The following is a 25,125-nucleotide window of genomic DNA, read 5'->3' on the forward strand; positions in this document are numbered from 1 at the left end:
TTGGGGCACCTGGGTAGCTCAGTCTAAGATTAAGGGTCTGCCTTCAGCTCAGGTCATGATCTCAGGGTCCTGGGACTGAGCCCCAAGTCAGGCTCTGTGCTCGGTGGGGAGTCTGCTTCTCCCTCTGCCTGCCGTTCCCCCTGCTTGTGCTCATGCTCTCTCTCTCTCTCTCAAATAAATAAATAAATAAATAAATAAAATCTTTTTTAAAAATGGCTTTTTAATGGCTACTTTAACTGGAGTTTTTAAAGTAGTGATCTTCGTTTGAGTATAAAGGAAGCAAGGAAAGATGAAAATGAAAAATGGACATCAGAAGAATCTCTGATTACACCCCGCTTTGAGAAGTTTGACTCCCCGACTTATTGTCCACTACAAGTGAATGACGACAGCCCTTTAAGTGAAATGGATCAGGATGAAGGAAGGGAAAATCTGTAAATTATTTCCCTCTGAAGGAATTCTAGCAGTGATTACTTTTTAAGGAAATAAAACACTGTAGTGTCGGTACAGGCTAAGGCAAGAAATACTCAAGTATATCAGACACACTGCTTGATAGGTTAAGATGAGGACAAGTGACTTTGACAAGGAGCAGTTAGTAGTCACCATGGAAGCTGGACTGTAATGAATAAGTATAAACACTCCTTAGAGAATTTTTACGGGGAAAGGTAACAGAGAAATGGATGATAACTGAAAAAGAATGTGGAATTCATGGGGATTTTCTTTCTTTTTTCATTTTAAGATGGGAGCTTTTAGAGTATGTTTATATGCTGCTGGAAATGATCCAATAGAGATAGACATGGTTATTTAATTTAATTTTGTTGACATTTCCAAATGTTAGAAAGCTTATTGATTGTATTACATTATCTTTTAAAGATTATAGTAATTGTCCTTAGTACTCCTATTCATGTAGTTTTGGGGCAAGAAGTTGTTTATTCAGAACTGGTTCCACCGTGAAGTATTCTCATATAATCGAATGTGCAGATATTATCATTCATAGATTTAAAAAATATATATAATAGTAAATATGCAAACACTTAGGCCATTCTGAATAGAACTAATCATTCCTTGATGATTTCAGATATTCGGTGCCTTTGACAGTATCATGAATAGCTATGATTTTGTTAGGGACTTTGAAGTATCTGTTTATATTAAGTTAATGTTTGTTTAGATCTGGGGAAAGGGGAAAGCTTTTATTTATTTACAATTGCAAAATAAACTATTAATCTATCATAGATTATTACTTTTGGATAAAGTTCCAAATTACAAAAGCCGTGGTTCCTGTACCAACAGTGTCATTGACACATATTGTGTGCTCAGTAAGTGTGTGTTCGTGAATAAACATTTGAATGAATAAATGAATGCCCATTGATGAACTTCTTTAGAAGAAGCAAATCTTCAGTTTATCGAAAGTAGATTTTAAATATGGCCTAGTATGACGTCTTTTTATTTAAAAAAAATGTGTAAGATTCAGAAATTATTATTTATACTTAGAGGTAGGAATGGAATAATAATAGATTCATTTGCTATCATATTACTTAGAAACACTTAAATATTACTCTCACCACATATTGTAAAACACATGCTTTGAAGGCAGATATCCTGGATTTGAATTCTGGGTCTACTCCTGACCAGCTGTATGGGCTTGGGGAAGTTCCTTATTTCTGTGCCTCCTTTTCTTCCTGTGTAAAATACCTAATATAATTACCTACGTTTATAAGATTGTTGTGAGGCTTAAAATACCTAGAGACGTAGTGAAGTGTTCATAATAATGCATAGTAGCTGCACAGTAAATCCTCAAAACACTACTATCATGATTATTAAGAAAGGGTTTCTTTCATATAAGAATTTAGTTTGAACCCTGCAAATAGGTTTTAGAGCCAGTAAAAGCTTGTTTTTATTGAAAATGCTAACAAAAAAGTGTGGTATATTTCTTTGTATCAAATAATGTAAGTAACATTATGATTTTCCCTTGCTTTTTGTCAATTTGATCTTAATGTTTTGTTAATATTATTAATAATATGTTTAGATATGATTTAGATATTCTTTGTATTTTAAGTATTTAATGTTTGCCTGAAAAGAATTGGTTTTTTTTTTTTTCAGACCTGCAAAGAAAACATCTAAGGAAAAGAAAGAGGTAAAATATATATATATATATAATTTTATTTCATTTATTAATTTTTTAATTTTTACTTTATTGTATTATTTTGATAAATAATATTTATCAGAAATATTATTCCATGGTAAAAAATTACTTTAGAGAAGGTATAGTGACAAAATAGAGGAATTTCTATTTGTTGTGAAAATGTTATTCAGAAACACTAGTTATTGATAAAGGTTGTTTTGAGAAAAATCAGTTCTTTAAAAAAGTACCTATGTTTTTGCTTTTATAAGAAGATGGGTATTTATCATCTCTCTACACTTAGTATATTTTATAAATATTTGGGGGACATTTTGAAATTATTATTTATTTGTAGATCAAAAAGCAAATTAATTTTACGGATGACCTTGATGACTTAACTCCATTATCTGGAACAGCTTCAGAGGATTGCAAGTTGCCTTGCTTTGATTTTAGGAGTTGCATGTTGCTAATTGAACAACTTGGCATGGATTGTAAAGGTAGGACCGTGGTATAAATATAAAGCCTTTATATGTATATTACTGTAGTAATATGTGCACATCTTGTCTAGTGCTGTACCACACAACACTGATCTGTTATAGAGCTACTCATCTCACAAATATGTTTTTCAGGAAGACAGAGAACTGCTGAGTACTCTCAGCCAAAGAGCTATAATTTCCACTATACTTTTCGTCATGAAAATGGCACACCGATGTGTTTGTTGACTCTGCTTCTCTTCTATGCCTTCACCCAAGGTCAGGTTACCAGTATTTTTCTCCTAGGATACTGAAATAACCTCAGGACGGTTTTCCCTGTCATTCCACCTCCCAGAATCTTGGTCTACGCTGCAACCATAATCATATATTTTTAAAAATTTATATTTCGTCATGTTACCCCCTTGCTTAAAGCTTAGCTTTTACTTCTCATTGCTCTAGCGTGAAACACCACGGTCCTCAGCTTCATCTTGTACTGTTTCATATCCTTCTTTCCATCTGTGTCTCAGCCACTAGTTTGGATGATTTTTCCTATAATAGAGCTTCCTCCCCACCCCCATAGATTTAGTTAGGTAACTGCACGTATATGAAGTGTATAATTTGATAGTTTTGACATATGTATACTCCTGTGAAACCATAACCGTGATTCAGGCAGTTAATATATCTATCACCCGTAAGTCTCATGTTTCGTTATATCCCCTTATTACGAAACTACCAAATTGCTTTGTAAAGTAGTTGCACCATTTTCCATTCCTACCAGCAGTGTATGGGAGTTCTAATTTCTCCCTGTATATTCATGAACACTTAATATTGTCAGTTTTTTAAATCTTAGCCATTCTGGTGGGCATGCAGTATATATATCATTACGGTTTTAGTATGCATTGCCCTAATAAGATAATGTTGAGCATATTTTTGTGTGCTTATTTGCCATCTGTGTATTTTCTTTGAACTGTCCAAATTCTTTGTCATTTTAAAAATTAGGTTGTTTTCTGATTTGTTGAGTTTTGAGAATTCTTTGTTTATTCCAGATATAGTTTATCACCTATTTTTTGGCAAAGATTTTCTCCCAGCCTGTGACTTTTCATTCTCTCAACAGTGTCTTTTGAAGAGCAGTTTTCTTTTTTGGTGAAGTCCAGTTTATGCATTTGTTCTTTTATGGATTCTTGCCTTCGGTGTTCCTATCTAAGAAATCTTTGCCTAGCACAAGGTCAGAGGATTTCTCTCATGCTTTCTTTTAGAAGTTTTGTAGTTTAAAAGCAAAGCTTCATAGTTTTAGGTCTTAACGTTTAGATCTGTGATCCATTTTGTATTCTTTTTTTTTTAAAAGATTTTATTTATTTACTTGACAGAGAGAGAGGACAAGCAGGGGGAACAGCAGACTGAGGGTGAGGGAGAAGCAGGCTCCCCACTGCATGGAGATCTGGACATGGGACTCGATCCCAGGACCCTGGGATCATGACCTGAGCTGAAGGCAGACGCTTAACTGACTGAGCCACCCAGGCGCCCCCATTTTGTATTCTTTTTTATTTATGATGCAGAGTATGGATCCAGGTTCATTCTTTTTGCGTATGGATATCCAGTTGTCCTAGCACCGTTTGTTGAAAAGGCTGTATTGTCTTTACTTCATGCCATTTGCATCTTCGTCAGGATCAGTTGACCATATATGTGTGGGTTTATTTACGGACTCTCCTCTGTCCCATTGATCTCTTTAGCCTTCATTACACCAATATCATGCTGTTTTAATTACTACCAGTTTATAATAATTTTTGAAATCAGGTGGTTAGGGTTAGTCCTCCAGTTTGTTCTCTCTCAGGGCTCTTTTGCTATTCTAGGTCCTTTGTGTTTCCACATGAATTTCATTTATTTATTTTATCCACATGCATTGTAGAATCCACTTGTCATTTTCTAAGAGAAAAAACTCTGGTGGTCTTCTGAAAATCAGGTTTGGATTATGTTGAATCTACAGATTAATTTTAACAATACTGAATTTTTCAACCCTGAACAGAGTATATCTCTCCATTTATATAAGTCTTCTTAAATTTTCTTGGTAATAGTTTATAGTTTTTTACGTCTAGTTCTTTCTATCTTTTATGATATTACCTGTGATTATTTTTTATTTTTCAATGCAGTTTTAATTTTTAATTAATAATTAAAATTAATTTTTAATTTAAATTTTAAATTTTAAATTTTGATTGTTTATTCCTAATGAATAGAAATACAGTTGATTTTTTATAATGATTCTATATCCTCCAAACTTGATGAGTTCATTTACTAGTTCTAGAAGCTTTTTAAAAAATTCTGTCAGATTTTCTACATAACCAAAAGTTATCAGACTTGTTTTTGACTACTATTTTACTAATTTCTTAAGGTGGAGCCAAAGGTCATCAATATGAGACTTTTCTTCTTTTTTAATACATACATTCAGTGTTATAAATGTTCATATGAGTGCTGCTATAGCAGGATTCCAGAAATTCTAATATGTTATGTGTTCCTTTTCATTCAGTTCAGAATACTTTCTAATTTCTTTTTTCATTACTTCTTTGAGCCAGAGGTTATTTAAGGATTTTATTTATTTGAGAGAGAGAGAGACAGCACGAGCTTGGCGGGGGGGTGGGGAGAAGACTCCCCTCTGAGCAGGGAGCCCAATGTGGGGCTTGATCCCAGGACCCTGAGATCATGACCTGAGCTGAAGACAGATGCTTAATCAACTGAGGCACCCAGGCACTCTGACCCAGGGATTATTTAGATATGTATTAATTAGTTTGCAAATTTTCAAGTATTTTCCAGAGCTATTTTTATTCTTGATTTCTAATTTGATTTCTCTGTGGTTACAGAACGCACTTTTATGACTTAGTCCTTTTGACTTACCCCTCGCATTACAATTTATTTTGTGACCCAAAATATAGTCTCTTTTGTTAAATGTTCTATGGAAACTTGAGAAGAATGGTGGTGTTCAAGTCTACATTCTTGCTGATTTTCTGCCTGTTGAAATCTCAGACTATAATTGTGAATTTGCCTGTTTCTCTGCAATTCTGTCGATTTTTGCTTTATGTATTTTGAACCTATTAATAGACGTGTAAACATTTAGGTTTGTTATGCTTCTTTCAGTTGACCCTTTAATCATTATAAAATGACCTTATTTATTGCTGCTAATGTTTTTTGCTTTGCTACCTATTTTGTCTGGTATTAATATAGCCACTTAGGCTCAGCCTTCTTTTGTCAAGTGTTAGTGTGGTCTATCATATTTCTGGCCTTTTAACAAATTTGTGTTAAAGTGCATTTTTTGTTATAGGTGGCATATAATTAGGTCTTCCTTTTTTTTTTTTTAAGACTTTATTTATTTATTTATTTATTTATTTATTTATTTGAGAGAGAGAGAGAGAGACAGCCAGCAAGAGAGGGAATACATTCAGGGGGAGTGGGAGAGAAAGAAGCAGGCTCCCAGCAGAGGAGCCTGATGCGGGGCTCGATCCCAGGACTCCGGGATCACGCCCTGAGCCGAAGGCAGATGCTTAGGACTGAGCCACCCAGGTGCCCCTAGGTCTTCCTTTTTTATCCATTTTGAGAATCTGCCTTTTAATTGAGGCTTTTAGACCATTTTCATTTCATGTGATTGTTAATGTAGTTGAATTGAATCTGTGGGCATGTTGTTTGACTTCCATTTGTCCTTTCTGCTGTTTGTTCCCATTCTCTTCTTTTTCTACTTTCTTTTAGATTAATCAAGTAATTTCTATGATTTAGTTTTATTTACGTGTGTGTGTGTGTGTGTGTGTATGTATTTTGCTTACTCACTATAACTCTTTAGTTTTGCTATTTTAGTGATTAGGGTTTAAAGTATATGATTTAAGCATCACAATCCACCTTCAAGTAATGTTTTACCACATCATATGCAGTTTAAGAAAATTATAATAGTTAACTTCCATTTCTTCTCTCCTAGTCAGATCCTTCTGGATCTGTGGGAGTATAGTTTTCATTAAGTTTAGAAAGGTTTTGGTCATTTTTCTTTTTTTTTTTTTAAGATTTTATTCATTTATTTGAGAGAGAGAAAATGCACAAGCAGGGGGAGGGGCAGAAAGAGACGGAGATTTGCCACTAAGTAGGGAGTCCGATATGGGGCTTGATCCCAGGACCCTGAGATCATGACCTGAGCTGAAGGCAGACAGACACCCACCGACTAAGCCACCGAGGTGCCCCAGACATTTTTTGTTCAAATATTTTTTTCCGGTTCCTTTCCTCTGCCTCTTTGAGGAATTGTAGATTAGCCACTTGAAGTTTTCTCACAGTTTTCTGAGGTCAATTTCAGTCTTTTATTTTGTGATGTCTAATATGTGTTTATTCCTATCCAGTGTATTTTTCATGTCTGACAAAATTTGCATCTCTGTAAGTTGTATTTGGTTTTTTAAAAATAGCTTCTATGCCTCTACTTACCTTTTTATGCTTTCTTTTGAGATATAGCTAAGTTGATTACAAACAGTTTGTCCCTTTCCAGTCCTATTCTTATGAATTGTTAGGTGAATCCAGAGTAGTGCTCAGCCTAGAGCTCATTGTTCCCCACCGCTGAGGCAAGACCTACTACTGTATTCATTGTGCTACAGGTTATGAGTTTTCCCAGCATGGCTAATGGGAATCGATACTATCCCTGGTGCTGAGCACCAGCGGAGCCCTCTGCAGATCTCTAGAGTTCTTTCTTTGTTCTGCTTTCTTCTCGCCGGTGTTTTGACCTCTGATCTCTATCTGCCTTGGTTTCACCGGATTCTCAGTTTCGTCATCTCAACTCAGGGAATCTGGTGGAGTCTATCTCAGTTTTTTCACCTGTGTCATGGTCGGTGGAAATTCTCCCAAGGCAGTGAGTTCGGGTATGTGTTAGGCTAACTTCTTTTGTTTTCAGGGATCATTGTCCTTCATTGACTGAAGTCTTTTGTCTTGAAAATAATTTGAAAATGTATTTTATCTTTTTGTGTTTGGCTTGTTTCAGGTAGGAAGGTAAATCAGTACCTGTTACTCCATCTTGGCCAGAAGCAGATTGCAATGGAACTTTGGCACATGCTGTAGGCTGTCTTGAATGCTCTTCTTCCTCCTTTGCTCACTTGCTTCCTGCTCCTCCTTCATTTCTCAGAATAGTTCTCTCTTCCTCGGGGAATCTTCCCTTCCCAGGGTAGATCACGTTATGTTATGTGATCCTAGAACTCCGTTTCCTTATAGGAACTATCTGAATTTGTAATTGTCGTTTTATTTGTCTTTCCCTTTCACTAGACGTGAAGCTAAATAAGAGCCAGGGATCTTATCTGTTTAATCTGCAGAGCTTAGTATAATATCTTTTTGTTTTTTAAGATTTTTTTATTTGAGAGAGGGAGAGTGCACAAGCTGGGGGAGGGGCAGAGGCAGAGGAGAAGGGAGAAGTAGCCTCCCCGCTGAGTAGGAAGCCCAATGCAGGGCTTGATCCCAGGAACCTGAGATCATGACCTGAGCTGAAGGCAGATGCTTAACTGACTGAGCCACCCAGGTGCCCGTATAATATCTTTTATATTGAACTCATTCAATATATATTTGTTTAATGTATGAATGAGTGAATGTGAAAGCACACAGTCCTTTATATGCAAAAAGTACTCATATTTTTTTTCTTTTTTTTTAAGATTTAAGTAATTTATTTCAGAGAGAGCATGAGCGGGGGGGAGGGGATTGAGAGAAGAACAGAGGGGGAGGGAGGGGGCATGGAAAGAATCTCAAGCAGACTGCGTGCTGAGTGAAGAACCCCATGCAGGGCTCAATCCCAGGACTCTGAGATTATGACCTCAGCCGAAACCTGACTCGGATGTTTAACCAATTGAGCCATCCAGGCGCCCTATATATTCTGTTTCTGTTTTTTCTCTGTTATAGATTCTGTTAATTTATTAAAAATTCGGAATGCGGTTTGTTCGTTTGAAAGATTATTAGAACTTAAAAATGATCACTGTGAGCAACTTACAAGAAAAAATAAAGAATTGGAAGATTCGGTTAATGGTCTACAAAAGGAGCTATCACAAACAAAAGAAATTAAATTGCAGTTGGAGCAGCAAAAAGTGGAATGGGAACAAGAACTCTGCAGTTTGAGGTATGACGTCTTGGTTTCAAGGAAGTATTTGAACTTTTATTTTTTTATTATTTTAAATAGGCTCCACACCCAGTGTGGGGCTTGAACTCACAGCCATGAGATCAAGAGTTGCATGCTCTACCGACTGAGCCAGACAGGCACCCCTTGAGCTATTGACTTTTATACTACAGATATGTAGGAGAAGTTTTGTAGTTGCTAACTTACCTTCTAGGATTTTATAGGGAAGAAAATGTCTTTAGTATTGTGAAGTATGGGATTCTTCTGAATAATACAGCAAGTTCTTAACGGTGAATACTTCTACAAATAATTTAATGTATATTCCAAATCATAATTTTAATGACCATATAGAAGTCCATCATATGGAAACCTCATTATTTAACAAATTGAATTTTGGTCGGTTTTCGTTTTTCTATACTTTAATTAAAGCTGTAAGGAATGTCTCTTATATAAATCTGTTTCTACATTTCTGGTTAACGTACTTGGAATACATTCTTCAATATAGTATTGGTTACTTAAAGTATAAAAATTTTTAAAGAATGTCTTCGATCCTATTTTTAAATTGTTCTCAGGGAAGTTTATATTAATTCGTATGCCCGTGAACAGAGTATAACATGGCCATTTTTCTCAAGACAGAAAAATGTTTAAAAATTTATTCAGTTTTAAACATACGCAGCGATTAAAAAGTAACATGGAAAATGATTACTGCTCAAGTTGCTCAACATCTCTCTTATATGTAGGTAAAATTAATTCAAAAGTCTGTGCTGCAAGCACATATTACTCTTTATTGTTTACTTAATTAATATGGATCCTGTGTTGGTCTAGAAGGGGTTTTCAAATGATTTATAAAGTGGATAATAGGGGTTCCTGGGTGGCTCAGTTGGTTAAGTGTCTACCTTCGGCTCAGTTCATGATCCCAGGGTCCTGGGATCGAGCCCCATGTCCAGATCTCTGCTTGGCGGGGAGCCTGCTTTTCTCTGTCCCTCTGCCTGCCACTCCACCTGCTTGTGCTCTCTCTCTCTGTGTCAAATAAATAAAATCTTTAAAAAAATAAAATGAATAATAATCAACAAGGTCAACTGAGAGTATTGCAGAAGAAGAAACATAAAATGTATGGGGCAACAGATACTAGACTCCCTAGCCTAGTCCTGGATCACAGTAATCTGCAGGGGTATGTTGTGCAAATGACATCTGCAGATTCTGTCTTACACTGCAAATTATTTTTAGAGGTACCTGTGATGTTTTGTGAAGTAGAAATCTACTTCTAGTGAATTTATAAACAGCAATTTCTCTTTTTAATTAGTAACTAAATTATTCTAATGGAAGAGTAATTATGACTATGCGGGAAACGATAATTTTCAATTCTAACTTTCTTGAATAATTTCAAAATTTCTTTCCCTACAATATCTACCAGAGTTATTATTGACTAAAGCTTACTACTAAACTGCATAATGCTTTCTCATTGCTTCTTCTCAACTCTGTGTATCTTTTGGAAGAGACTGAAGTGAGAAATTAAAACCATGAGCCCTAGAAAGGAAAAAATTAAGAACATAGAAATTTCGGGGCGCCTGGGTGGCTCAGTCGTTAAGCGTCTGCCTTCGGCTTAGGGCGTGATCCCAGCATTCAGGGATGAAGCCCCCCATCAGGCTCCTCCACTGGGAGCCTGTTTCTTCCTCTCCCACTCCCCCTGCTTGTGTTCCCTCTCTCGCTGGCTGTCTCTCTGTCAAATAGATAAATAAAATCTTAAAAAAAAAAAAAAAAGAACATAGAAATTTCATTTGGACAGTAAACCAATATGGAACCAGATCATGAAATGAACTTCTTATTGCTTACAAAACAAATTTTAAAATAAGTCCATTTATTTGCAGGTTTTCCTTCAAAAGGGAAAAAGAAAAAAGAAGAAATACTGATATGTTATATGAAAAAATTAAGGAGCAATTAAAAAGAACAGTACAGCAGTATAATAAAGAAGCTGAACTGAAACAACAGCTTGAAGTTACTCTTCGGACACAGGATGAGGAATTGAGGAGTGTGAGAAATAATTTGAATCAGGTACATCTTTGATAAAAATTGTGTATTTCCATCAATATTATTTATAATGTCCCTTTGATTTAATGTATATTATTTAGATATAAAATAGATAAAAAATTCAGTTTTATCCTAATAGGAACTATGATATTTATAGCTAAAATTAATAGCTTATTGGAATCCTTGGCTTCTCATATATGCTGTATGTATATTTTCCGAGTTAAGGGATGGAAAGTAAATTGAGATAAATGTGAATGCTGGCTCTTTTTTTTTTAAGATTTTATTTATTTTTAGAGAGAGAGCATGAGCAGGGGAAGAAGTAGAGGGGGAGGGAGAGGGAGGGAAAAGAATCTCAAGCCGACACTGCGCTGAGTGCAGAGCCCAACGTGGGGTTGGATCTTACAACCCTGAGATCATGACTTGAGCCAAAACCAAGAATAGGACACTGAACCAACTGAGCCACCCAGGCACCTCAGTTTTGGATTTTTTATGTGAAAATGCAGGCTAAATCACCTTGAGACTATGATGGAACTAGTTAAATGTTTTGTAAAGAAATTTTATTTCACATACTGTATGTACCTGTATTTTTACTCTATGACAAATTTAGCTGTCATTTAAATTAAAATTGGAGTTATTCATGAGCAGGATAAAAATCCTGTCTTTACAAAGGCTACTTCTTTTGAACATTTTTTTTAAGTTCTCTTAAGCTTTTGACTTTCTTTTTTAATGGTGTGATCCAAAATCCTAGTGAGAATAGGTCTCTAGGTTGTAGAAGAACAAAACGACACAAGAAACACCTTTCTCAAGAACAGAATGCCAGAATATTACAAGACGGAATTCTAAACCATCACCTTTGCAAACAAAAGGAGCTAGAAAAGGCCGATAAGAAAATGCATTCTGGGGGAGGGAGGGTGGGGTAATGGGATAGACCGGTGATGGGTAGTAAGGACGGCACCTATTGCATGGTGCACTGGGTGTTATACGCAACTAATGAATCATCGAGCTTTACATCGGAAACCGGGGATGTACTGTATGGTGACTAACATAATATAATAAAAAATCATTAATTAAAAAAAATAGAGCCAAAAAAAAAAAAAGAAAATGCATTCTGGGGTATTTTCTTTAGTCATTTTGAAGTACATGTGTGTATGTATTTGTATGTATACATATCTTATTTTCTGAAATTACTATTTTTTCTCCATGTATGCATATATATATATATTTTAAAAACCAACAGTGTAGATCATGGAAAGTATAGAGGATTTTTAAAGCATATATATATATATATATATATATATATATATATATAAAGCATATAAATATATATATATATATATACATACACACACACACACACACACACACACACATATGGGGGACATAAGGGGCAGTGACATTTTGGTCCAGTGGCTAAAGTAATAGTCTCAATTTAAATGCATTTGTCTGCAAGCGTCAAATAGTGACATTCATAATGTCCTCATCCAATGGAGAGGCTTTTATTATTTTCCATAAGAATTGATGAGCTTTCCATAAGCTCAAAACTATTGCTACTGACAACATATGTTTCAGTTTTGGGGCAGTTACTTCATCACCTCTGTATTAATAGAGAGTTTAGCTTAACGCTTCCACTGACGAACAGGAGGAAAAGTGTAGCCTGTTCAGAGACTTTCTTTTGGATGTTAGTGTCCTACTTTTGAGAAAAGTAGCAATTTGCTCCAAGTGGTATCCTATTTTATTACAAGGTGCTTTTGAAACAATCATATGCTAATGATAATTAATTGATGAGTATTTTATTCCTAATAAAACAGCTCAGTGTATTTCCCCCCATTTTGTATTTCTTACCATTTTAAACATCATGAAGAGGAAATAAAATTTATTGCAGCAGCAAATAATCTGATGATTTTTCTAAGAGCTGTATACATTTTACCTTATTTACCACCAGTATTTTGAAATATAAGGCTCCTTTTGTATTGATGATTTCCACTAGAGAAGAACTGCAGTTTGGTGCAAGAGCACTAGTAGTGGAGTAAGAAGACCTGAGGAAAGTCCTGCAGCTCACTTACTATTTTTAACCTCTCCATTCTAGAATTGTGATAACTAAAAGTGGTCATTGAAGTATGTAGAAGTGTTTATAGTGCAGTGCCTGGATTTGTTGGTTGTCAGTAGATGCAATTCTTATAACTGACTATAGAAATGTTAGAAAACTGGAATTCTGTGGAATATTGTCAGGAAAAAAGAATTTTAGGAAATTTAATCTGTCCAAACATATGCAGAGCTAAGGATTTTACTGTGGGGTAGCTGTGTTAGATATCAGACTGTAAACTCAATGTTTAGTGTCGTCAGATTTATTAATCTTTTATTTCAAGCTTTCTGGGTTTGTTGTAAATCAGAGAGAGGCCTTTCAATTGTGAGATTCTTAAAAATTTTGTCGTGGTTTCTTTTTTCCTCTCATGTATTCATTTTTTTCAATTAAATTTTTGAACCTTTGGGAATTTAGGCTTGTATAAAGTTTGAGGTTTGGACCCAACTTTATTTCTTTCCCGTTGGATATCCACTTACTGCAACCTGTTCGTTGTATAAACATAGGTTATTCTTTAATTTCAGAGAACATCATGATAATGTCATTTTATTGAGTTCCAGCTAAAAGTCTCCTTTGTTTCACTTAGATTTTTAATAGTCATGGAAAAGAAAAAGGTCTGTTGCATAAAAACCACAGGTGTCAGGATCAACTTGCCATGCTAAGACTGGAAATAGGCACTATAAACAATCAAAACCGGGAAAAAGAAAAGAAGTACTGTGAAGACATTGCAATTATAAAAGAGAAAAATGCCAGCCTTCGAAAGATCATAAAACTGACCGAGGAAACATTAAGAAAAACAATATTCCTGTATAGTGGACAGATTAATGCTCTGACCGCTGAGAATACAATGCTAAAGTCAAAATCGGAGGGCAAGGAGGAAAATAAGGAAAGACTGGATGCAAAAGTTGAATCATGCTGAGCTAGACTAGCTAGTGCTATACAGGATCGTGATCAAATTCAGACATCAAAGAGAGACCTAGAACTTCCTTTCCAGAGAGCAAAAGATGAATGTGTTCCTCCTGTGCAGGAGAAATTGAATTTCGATGTGTCTAACCTGAAAGATAACAATGAGCTGCCTTCTCAGAATCTTTCGAAAGGTGATGGTCAACTCAATACTTTAGAAATTGAGCTCCGTCACCCAAGAGATGCCCTCAGAGAAAACACTTTGGTTTTAGAACGTGTACAGGGAGACCTAAGTCACACACAGTGTCAGATAAAGGAAATTGAACACAAGCATCGAAATGAACAAGATAAAGTGAATAAATACGTTGGACAGCAGGAATCCTTAGAAGAGAGATTATCTCAACTACAAAGTGAAAATACGTTGCTTCAACAGCAACTAGATGATGCTTACAACAAAGCTGCCAGTAAAGAAAAGATAGTAATTAATATCCAAGACCAGGTTCAGGATATTCTAGAAAAACTTCAGGCTGAAAGTGAAAAACAAGGTCTTATGTTGGAAGAAAGAAATGAAGAGTTAATGAATGAATTTAATCTTTTAAAAAAAAGAATTTATTAGCATCTGACTCTTGGTTTTGGCGTGGGTCGTGATCTCAGGGTTGTGAGATCAAGCCCCGCATTGGGCTCTGCACTCAGTGTGGAGTCTGCTTTAGTTTCTGTCTCCTTCTCCCTCTGCCCCTCCTGCTCATGCTCTCTCTCTCTAAAATAAATAAATCTTTAAAAAACATATAATAATCTCTAGCGTGTTTTTTTAAAAGATTTATTTATTTATTTATTTGAGAGGGAGAGAAAGCATGTTATGAGCATGAGCAGAGGGAGAGGCAGATGGAGAGAGAAAGGGAGAAGCAGACTCTGCTGAGCAGGGAGCCTGATGTGGGCCTCGATCCCACGCCCCTGGGGTCATGACCTGAGCCCAAGGCAGACTCTTAACTGCTGAGCCACCCAGGTGCCCCATCTCCGGGATTTTTATTTTTATCTGTTGGCTTAAATATAAGTTGCATTTCCATAAACAATAAAATGGGAAAGAAGCAATGACTAAGAGAAAGGATATAAACAAATATTTGAGCTAAACCAATCTATTGCTTCTATTTATCGTTTCAGTATGTGCAATGTTCTCTGCTTTACTCACTCTTGGAACTTAGAATTCCAACACGACCACTTTGAGATATTTTTAAAAACAAATATTTGTATTTCATCACTTTTTTCCCTTTATTTTTAAACAGAATTATTTTTAAGGATTGATTCATTTATTTAGAGAGCATGAGCAGGGCGAGGGGCAAAGGGAGAGAGAGAGAGGGAGAAAAGCAGACACCCCACTGATCACAGAGCCTAATGTGGGGCTCCATCCCACGACTCCGAGATCATGACCCAAGCCAAAATCAAGAGTCAGAGACCCAACTGACTGAGCCACCTAGGCACCCCCTCCACATTTTTTTTTTTTAATCACCATTCTCACATGTTTCTGTTGAGTCAAACCTTCGTATTGTGTTTAATAAAGTATGGTACATTTGATGTGTATGATTTTTATAATGTAGGTAGTAGCATAAACCTTCAGCAAATCTTCAGTATTTCACTTGAAGGGAGAAAACTGACTTTTGAGGTGAATTGAATTTTACAAATAGACAAAAATCTCAAGATCGCCTCCTTTAAAAGAAAAAGTAGCAAAGCACCTCGTCCCCAGTTAAGGTATTAACTTACTGTGTCAAGGTCACACTTTTAATATATCTGATTAATTTAATGAATTTGATAACTTACCTGATTCAGCATTAAGGAATTGTATCATCTCTTTTGGTGCCATAAAATGCTAGGCAATGCCACTTTAGGAACTTTGGCCAAATCATTGAACCTTTTATGGTTTTACTCCCATTATCAGCAGAAAATGGGATTGAAGGTGATAGTTACTTTTATACCCTCTAGCTAAAAAGTGTTATGGTTATTGAATGTGGAATTTGGGGAGCATGACTCATTTCCCAAAATTCTACACTAACATCAGTTTCGCTCTGTTCTTTTTGTGTTGTGGTGACCTTTGGTTCATATATTTTAATGAACACTGTCAATTTTTGATAACCCTAGGATCCAAACGAGAAAAGAATTGTAAAAGGCAGTTGGGGAAAGAATAGCTCAGTGCAGAAAGAGGAAAGCTTCTTATTTGTGCCTGGAGCGCTACAATGTCACATCCTTTAAATCTGGCTGTTTATGCAAAATCCAGGTGGTAAAGACAGAAGATGACAAATCTTGTGTCTTTGTCTTTTTATTTCTTTGTATCTGCTGGTCAGGTGGGGTGGGGTGGGGAATGTTAGGTATCAAAGTGTGGATATGAATACAAAATGTAGAAAGCCCTTTTTAAAATTTTGGAAAATTCTGCTGTTTCCATTTTTAAATTTTATTTGTTTATTTTTTAAAGATTTTATTTATTTGTCAGAGAGAGAGCGAGCGAGAGAGAGTGCACAAGCAGGGGGAGGTGGTGGCAGAGGGAGAAGCTGGCTCCCAGCTGAGCAAGGAGCTGGCTGCTGGACTCTGGACTCGATCCCTATGACCTGAGCAGAAGGCAGATGCTTAACCAACTGGACCACCCACATGTCCCAATTACGCTGTTTTTATTCAAATAGAAATGAAGCAGAATTTATAAAAATTGCAATTACTGGTAATGATAAAGTTAAACACAAAATATTTTTATCGATTACAATTATGACAAACGAGGAGTCAAATGAATGAATTAATGAAAAAAAGTTCTGGGATGCCTGGGTGGCTCAGTCGGTTAAGCATCTGCCTTTGGCTCAGGTCATGATCCCAGGGTCCTGGGACTGGGTCCTGCATCGGGCTCCTTGCTCAGCAGGGAGCCTGCTTCTCCCTCTGCCTGCACCTCCCCCTGTTTGTGCTCTGCCTCTCTCTCTCTGACAAATAGATAAATAAAATCTTTAAAAAATTTATAATTAATGAAAAAGTTCTTTTTAATGAGTAAAGTAGTAACAATTATCCTTAGTATCAAACTTCCTTTAAAGATGGTTGAAGAAAGGAAGAGGCACGAAAGTGATAAATTGGCAGTATCAGAAAGCATATATGCCGCTGCTGCTCCTGGACTAATTCAACAAAGAGCGAGTGGAAAAACTGATAACCACCTATGTCCTATTATGGAAGATGAAGATTCTGATGGGTAAGCCTATAGCAATATGTAAATAGTAGGTAATTACTATTTTCCTAGGAAACAAATTCTAGTTGGAGCTAACATTCATGATTAACAACTTTTTATATTTTTAGTAAGGCGATTCCATCCTGGGTGCTAATCAGAAAAATGCAAATAATGAGATACCATTTTTTGCAGTCATAGTGATAAATATTTTATTAAAAAAATAATAACCAAAATTAGCAGATGTGAGGGAAAAGGCATTCTTATACACTGCTGTTAGATGAAATTGGTAAATCCTTCCTGCAGGGTGATTTAGCAGTGTGTTTCAAAAATTTCAAATATGCTGTCCCTTTATCCCAACGGCTTCATTGCCAGGACTAGATCCTATAGGAAAACATGACTTGTGTAAACACACACACACACATACACACACACACACACACACATACACACATACATTCTAAGGACATTTATTATACATTATTATATGTATAAAATATGACAGATATGTTAAGGATATGTATTATAGCATTCTCATATCAAAAAGTTGGAGCTAGTCTAAGTAGCCATCAATTTTCTCCCGTATAAGACAAGATAGTATGTGACCATTTGAAAAAATGAATTTAGGTCTACAGTGTACTGATTGTTTAACAAAGTATATTTAAAGTGTTTGGCTTCATGTCATGTCTTATGCAAATCTTAGAACACTGTTACTATCTGCTGAGTTGCAAGAGGAAGTTACCTGCTACACTGGTGCTCTAACATAATTACCAACAAAATTGCTAGTTACTAGGTTTTTGGTTTTGGTTCCTAATGCAGGAGTGATCAAATGTTGGGCCCTCGGATTGATCTGAATATTACCAAGAGATTTCATACAGCGATTTGTCCCATATTCTATGTAAACATTTGATTTGATGACCCCTGTGCTGTAAGCCAAGATGTTGCTAATGCAGTGAATCTTCTTTTTAAGGTTCCTTGCATGCATGCTGTTATCCTTCCCTTTTAAAGAGAATATATTTCTACATGCACCACACCAGATTTTTCAACAGTGACTTCGTATTTTATAATTGATAAAAATTTAGTTTACAAAATAGGAATATTTTCTGCATTCCAAACTCCTTTTACTTCTCTTATAGAAGTTTAATATGACTAATTATTTTGAATAGTAGACGATATCCTAGAGTTAGATGATTTTTATCAAGCATGAAACACTGCTGTTGAAACTCAACAGTTTTTCTGTGGTCTTTCTAAGCATGAGAAAAAATGACAATCGGGTTATATAATACATATCTAGAAAATTTTTAAGGAGTCTTTTGGATGTATAATTTTGTGAATTATTTAATGGCTTGGCCTGCGTTTTTTTTTTTTTTTTTAAGATTTTATTTATTTATATCAGAGAGAGAGAGAGAGCAGGGGGAGAGGGACAAGCAGACTTGGCACTGAGAGCCCAGCCCCATGCGGGGCTCGATCCCACGACCCTGAGATCATGACCTGATCCAAAATCAAGAGTCAGAGACTTAACCGACTGAGCCACCCAGGCATCCCCTTGGTCTGTCATTTTTTTAAGAAACACTTAATGCTACATGTATGTAATTTTAAAAACTTCAAACTGTTACAAAAATACTACATCATCATTGTGTAAGGATTGAACTAAACTAAAAAGAAAAATTATCTATGATCATTCCACTTAGCTATGATGTCCTTAAAAGAGCCGTGTACACTCACTGATCCTGATTTCCCTCCCATTTGCTCTGGAATTGTCTCTAGCAGTTTTCACTCCCACTACTCCAGAACTGATTTTTGAAAGGTTACCACTGATTTTCACTTTAATAAATCTAGACGTAATTTCTCAGATGTCATTTTATTTCAGCTGTCGTGCCTAGAAAACGTTCTAGCATATGTAGTTCTATTCAATAAATGTTTATTGAGTGAATGGCGTTTCACCTCCATGTATTGTTTTTAACATGATACTAATTCTCCCTTAAACAAAAAGAAAGTTTGACAGGGGTCCGTTCTGACAATTTAACCTGCCAGTTATATGCAATTTTTTAAATTTGGGGGCGCCCAATACTGTGGTTACTTGCTACTTATTTTTTTACTGGTATTTATGTTAGTTTTAATCATGATAAAATGGATCAAAGGAATAGCAAACTTCATTTATATTTTATTAAGGAAAATGAAATATGGTGGTAAATTATTATACGGCTTTAAAAATTCTTGCCAGGATTATGAGCCCTCAATATCCGAAATAAAAAGATGAAGTTGGAATTTATTGCCTACTAGTAAGAGAGCTCTGCTGATGGCTTACAGTCTTTTCTGACAGAGCAGTCCGCTATTCTTATACAGGGTTTGGGAAGAGTAGAGTTTAAGGTTTGGGGGACTTCCAGAGAATTAACTGGCTTGTCATCAGCTGAAACACCATGGTAATTTGGGTGAGACTGGTCAATTGGTTGGCACTCAAGGCATGTGTATCGGAGGGATTTTGTCCCCTCTTTAGGCTTTCTTTTAGAAGGGAGGAGCTGACATTGCTTGGTTGTTGAGTGAGGCCAGCAGGCATTGATCAATTACACACATTTAAAACTGGTTGTGGTGGCTTCTTGTTACCATGGCCTCATAGTTGTGTCCCCTCCCACCCTAAGTTTGAGGTGACTGACTAGATGTTTTCTATTTAAAAGTTGTTTCTATCAGCTGTGTTCAAAATGAAAGCGATTTCATATTCTGTAATTATAGATTTCTTGTTGAAATTTGGGTCAAGAAGAATTGTTCAATAATTGCTTTCAGGAAGATCCTTCTTTTTTGGTGTTAAATTTTTTTTTTAAGATTTTTTGTTTATTTATTCGACAGAGATAGAGACAGCCAGCGAGAGAGGGAACACAAGCAGGGGGAGTGGGAGAGGAAGAAGCAGGCTCATAGCGGAGGAGCCTGATGTGGGGCTCGATCCCCTAACGCTGGGATCACGCCCTGAGCTGAAGGCAGACGCTTAACCGCTGTGCCACCCAGGCGCCCCTTTTGGTGTTAAATTTTAACTAGGAGAGTTATATGTGGAACAGTTTTAAAACAATAATTGCTTGCTTTGTTTGTGTTTTCAGTGCTCTTAGGGGCTCATGTTCAATTCCTAAATTGATAATCTCCTGTGGGAAATTTCAGTCTTTTTGTAAATTTATGTAGCTATTTGCGAATAATATTCTCTTGCATGCATTTAGTCCGTGAAAAGGTAATTATAATTTTCTGTTGGTAAATCTAACTTTTTATATTAGGATTAAATAGTAGGCTGAAAGTATACAAAAGTTACCAAATCATATTCTTTAAGAAAATTAAAAAAAATTTTTTTATTTATTTGTGAGAGAGAAGGAGAGAGCAGGAGCAGGAGGGAGGGGCAAAGGGAGAGGGAGAAGCTCAGCAGGGAACCTGATGCAGGGCTAGATCCCAGGCCCTGGAGATTATGACCTGAGCTGAAGGCAGAGGCTTAACCGACCGAGCCACCCAGGCACCCCCAAATCATTTTCTTTTCAAACAAAATTAATCAGGTTATTGCAATTTTTGAGTGGTATATAATGGCATATGAGTATTTTTGAATTTTCTCCAGATTTATTGAGGTATAATTGACAGATAACTGTGTCAGTGTAAGGTATACCTGTATTAATTTAATATACTTTTATATTGTAAAATGATAATAGTGTTAATAACTCTATCACCTCACATAATTATCATTTCTTTTTTAGCAACTCTCTTAGCAACTTCCCAGTGTATCATAGAGTATTGTTAATTGTAATCAGCATTCTGTACTTTAGACCCTCAGAACTTAGTAGTCCTATAAGAGGAAGTTTGTACCCTTTGGCCCACCACCAGTCTGTAAATTTGTTTTTTTGAAGATCCCACTGTAAGTCAGATCATACAGTATCTGTCTTTCTGTGTGACTTATTTCACTTTGCATAATTCCCTCCAGGTTCATTTATGTTGTCACAAATGGCAGGGTTTCCCTCTTTTTTGTGGCTAAAAATATTCCCTTGTAAATACATACCACATTTTTTAAATCCCCGGATCCATTGATGGACACTTAGGTTGTTTCCGTGTCTTGGCTACTATAAATAATGCTGCAGTAAACATAGGCGTGCAGATACCTCTTTGAGAAATGATTTCATTTTCGTCAGATACGTTCCCAGAAATGGGATTACTGGATCATATGATAGTTCCATTTTTAGTTTTTTGAGGAACCTCCACACTGTTTTGCCGAGCGGCTGTACCAGTTTACAGTCCCATAATGGTGTACAAGGATTCCCTTTTCTGTACAACGTTGCCAGTGGTATCTCTTGTCTTTTTGATGAAAGCCACTTTAACAGGTGTGAGGTGATGGGTGTATCATTGTGGTTTGATTTGCATTTCCCTGATGAATAGTGATGTTGAGCCCCTTTTTTGGTACCGTTGGCCATTTGAATATCTTCTGAGGAAAGATGCCTGTTAAGGTGCTTGGCCCAGTTTTTAATTGAATTATTTGTTTTTTGCTCTCAGATTATATGAATTCCTTATATATTTTAGATATTAACCATTTTTCAGATTCATGGCTTGCAAATATTTTCATTCATTCTGTAAGTTGCCTTTTCATGATATTACTTGTTTCTTTTTTGTTTTTTAGATGTTATTTAAATTCAAGTTAGTTAACATATATTGTATTATTGGTTTCAGGGGTAGACTTTAGTGATTCATCACTTGCATGCAACACCCAGTGCTCATCACAAGTGCCCTCCCTAGTGCCTGTCACCCAGTTACACCATCTTCCCACCCATCTCTCCTCCGGCAACCCTCAGTTTGTTTCCCATAGTTAAGAGTCCCTCATGGTTTGTCTCCCCTTCTAATTTCTTTCCATTCAGTTTTCCCTCATTTCCCCTATGATCCTCTGTGCTGTTTCTTATATTCCACAGATGAGTGAAACCATATGATAATTGCCTCTCCCTGACTGACTTATTTCACTCAGCATAATCCCCTCCAGTTCCATTCACGTCGATGCAAATGGTAAGATTTCATCCTTTCTGATGGCTGAGTAATACCCCATTATATATATATATACACCATATCGTCTTTATCCATTCATCTGTTGAAGGGCATCTCGGCTCCTTCCACAGTTTGGCTCTTGTGGACATTGCTGCTGTGATACTTTGGTACCCACTGTATTGAGAGTGTTTATCATGAAAAGATGTTGAATTTTGTCAAATGCTTGGTCTGCACATATTGAGATGATCATATAATTTTTTTCATTATATTAATGTGTATCCAACTTACTGATTTGATTTGATTTCTGAAGGATAATTTTGCTCAGTATGGTATTCTTGGTTGGCAGTTCTTTTCTTTCAGCATTTTGAATATGTAATCCCTCTGTCTCCTGGCCTGTAAGGTTTCTGCTGAGAAATTGCTAATAGCCTTATGAGGGTTCACTTGTAGGTGACAAGCTTCTTTTCTCTTGCTGCTTTTAAGATTCTCTCTTTGGTTTTGATTTTTGACAGTTTTATTATAATGTGTTTGGGAGAATATCTCTTTAAGTTGAGTTTGTTTGGTGACGTGTGAGCTTCATAAACTTAGATGTCCAAATGTTTCCCCAGGTTTGAGTGTTCTCACCCATGACTTCTTGAAGCTTTATGTCTTTTTTTCCCCTCTCTCCTCCTTCTGGAACTGCAATAATTTACACATTGTTTCTTTTAGTGGTATTCCATAATCACGTAGGCTTTTCTCACTCTTTTTCATTCTGTTTTTCTTTGTTCTCCACTGATTGGATCATTTGAAAGTTAAAATTTGAACATTGTAAATTCACAGATTTTGGGGGGATCCATTTTCCTGTCAGTGGTTTCTGTTGTTTCTTTCATTTCCTTCCCTATATTATTCAGCTTCAGAATTTTTGTTTAGTTCTTTTTTACTATTTCCAGGTCTTTTTTAAAAAAAGATTTTATTTATTTATTAGAGAGCGGGAAAGAGAGCAAGTCAGGGGAGGGACAGAGAGAGGGAGTGAGAATCTCTAGCAGACCCGGGGCTGGATCCCAAGCCCCTGAGATCATGACCTGAGCCGAAACCAAGAGTCAGACACTTAACCGACCGAGGCATCCAGGCGCCCTTCCAACTCTTTATTAAACTTCTCCTTTGGTTCATATAGTGTTCTTCTCATTTATTGAACTGGCTTTTTATTCTTAAGATTTTATTTATTTATTTATTTATTTATTTATTTATTTATTTATTTAGGAGAGAGCATGTGTGTGAGCGGGGCAAGGGGGAGTTGCAGAGGGAGAGGGACAAGCAGAATCTGCTTAACTGACTGAGCCACCCAGGCACTCCTGAGTTGGCTTTTTGTATTTTCTTGTAGCTCATTGAGTTTCCTTAAAACTGCCATTTTGAATTCTTTTTTAGATATACATTGCAGATCTCCATGTGTTTGAGATCGATTACTGGAAGATTATTGTGATCCTTTGGTGGTGTCATATTTCCTTGACTTTTTATATTCTTTGAAGTTTTGCATTGCTGTCTTTGCATTTGAAGTAGTCTTTAATGATTACCTTTCCAGTGTGTCCAAACCTGATTTTTTTCTTTTTTTTTTCCTCCGGTGGTGTGCTGAAACTTTTCTGCAGGAAATCTGGTTTTCCAGAAAACCTCTCTCACCCATGGGTGATTATCTAAGACAGTGTTTTCCAGGGGCTCCCAGATGTAGCTGAGAGGAAGGGGCTGAAGCCAATTTATGGGCTATTGCTAGTTCCACAGCTGGGAATGTAGTGAGTGTGCCTGTTATCCGATGCATGGTAGGCAAGACTTTTTCTAGGTCCCTTGGTATATGGTGCTTGATTCCACAGCTCCTACAAAGAGGTCCATAGTAGTTTTGTCCCCACAAATGATGTTGTGTTATAATTGTATATTTATCTGTCTTCGAAGCAAGGAATGTATATTTCCTTATAAATGGTTGGACTTCATAACTGTTCTGTGAATTAATAAATGAATTGATGGGGCGCCTGGGTGGCTTAGTCGTTAAGCCTCTGCCTTCGGCTCAGGGCGTGATTCCGGGGTTGTGGTATCGAGCCCCGCATTAGGCTCCTCCACGGGAAGTCTGCTTCTTCCTCTCCCACTCCCCCTGTTTGTGTTCCCTCTCTCGCTGGCTGTCTCTCTCTCTCTCTGTCAAATAAATAAATAAATAAATCTTTAAAAAAATAAATGAATTGAGACGGGTAACAGGATTTTACAAAAAATTGTTTTTTTTATTCGTTATGGTAACATTATTATAAAACATTAGCTTGGGGCACCTGGGTAGCTCAGTCCAAGATTAAGTGTCTGCCTTCAGCTCAGGTCATGATCTCAGGGTCCTGGGATTGAGCCCCAAGTCAGGCTCTGTGCTCAGTGGGGAGTCTGCTTCTCCCTCTGCCTACCGTACCCCTGCTTGTACTCATGCTCTCTCTCTCTCTCTCTCAAATAAATAAATAAATAAAATCTTTTTTAAAAATGGATTTTAATGGCTACTTTAACTGGATTTTTAAAAGTAGTGATCTTCGTTTGAGTATAAAGGAAGCAAGGAAAGATGAAAATGACAAATGGACATCAGAGGAATCTCTGATTACACCCCGCTTTGAGAAGTTTGACTCCCCGACTTATTGTCCACTACAAGTGAATGATGACAGCCCTTTAAGTGAAATGGATCAGGATGAAGGAAGGGAAAATCTGTAAATTATTTCCCTCTGAAGGAATTCTAGCAGTGATTACTTTTTAAGGAAATAAAACACTGTAGTGTCGGTACAGGCTAAGGCAAGAAATACTCAAGTATATCAGACACACTGCTTGATAGGTTAAGATGAGGACAAGTGACTTTGACAAGGAGCAGTTTCAGTAGTCACCATGGAAGCTGGACTGTAATGAATAAGTATAAACACTCCTTAGAGAATTTTTACGGGGAAAGGTAACAGAGAAATGGATGATAACTGAAAAAGAATGTGGAATTCGTGGGGATTTTCTTTCTTTTTTCATTTTAAGATGGGAGCTTTTAGAGTATGTTTGTATGCTGCTGGAAATGATCCAATAGAGATAGACATGGTTATTCAATTTAATTTTGTTGACATTTCCAAATGTTGGAAAGCTTATTGATTGTATTACATTATCTTTCAAAGATTATAGTAATTGTCCTTAGTACTCCTATTCATGTAGTTTTGGGGCAAGAAGTTGTTTATTCAGAACTGGTTCCACAGTGAAGTATTCTCATATAATCGAATGTGCAGC

The 25,125-nt window shown here is 36.4% G+C and overlaps 1 protein-coding gene and 1 pseudogene across 38 annotated transcripts in view; both read left to right on the forward strand.

The window, feature by feature from the left end:
- LOC123793446 (uncharacterized) overlaps positions 1-25,125 on the forward strand; it is a 386,505-nt gene that overhangs the window by 77,104 nt on the left and 284,276 nt on the right. For 35 of the 38 annotated variants that reach the window (XR_015722487.1, XR_015722486.1, XR_015722485.1 and 32 more), the window contains 5 exons: positions 2,098-2,131; positions 2,472-2,613; positions 8,485-8,698; positions 10,564-10,747; positions 16,766-16,917. Coding sequence is in view for 32 of the 38 variants with exons in the window: in XM_087857789.1 (XP_087713915.1) it covers positions 2,098-2,131; positions 2,472-2,613; positions 8,485-8,698; positions 10,564-10,747; positions 16,766-16,917 (726 nt within the window). In the remaining 6 variants the exon portion in view is untranslated. The remainder of the gene's footprint in view (positions 1-2,097; positions 2,132-2,471; positions 2,614-8,484; positions 8,699-10,563; positions 10,748-16,765; positions 16,918-25,125) is intronic. The other 3 variants (XM_087857807.1, XM_087857794.1, XM_087857799.1) reach the window with 2 other exon arrangements.
- LOC148107374 (ankyrin repeat domain-containing protein 26 pseudogene) lies at positions 10,868-16,759 on the forward strand (annotated as a pseudogene).

Source organism: Ursus americanus, chromosome 31, assembly GCF_024610735.1.
Source record: "Ursus americanus isolate L20-20 chromosome 31, mUrsAme1.1.p, whole genome shotgun sequence".
NCBI classification, from domain to species: Eukaryota; Metazoa; Chordata; class Mammalia; order Carnivora; family Ursidae; genus Ursus; species Ursus americanus.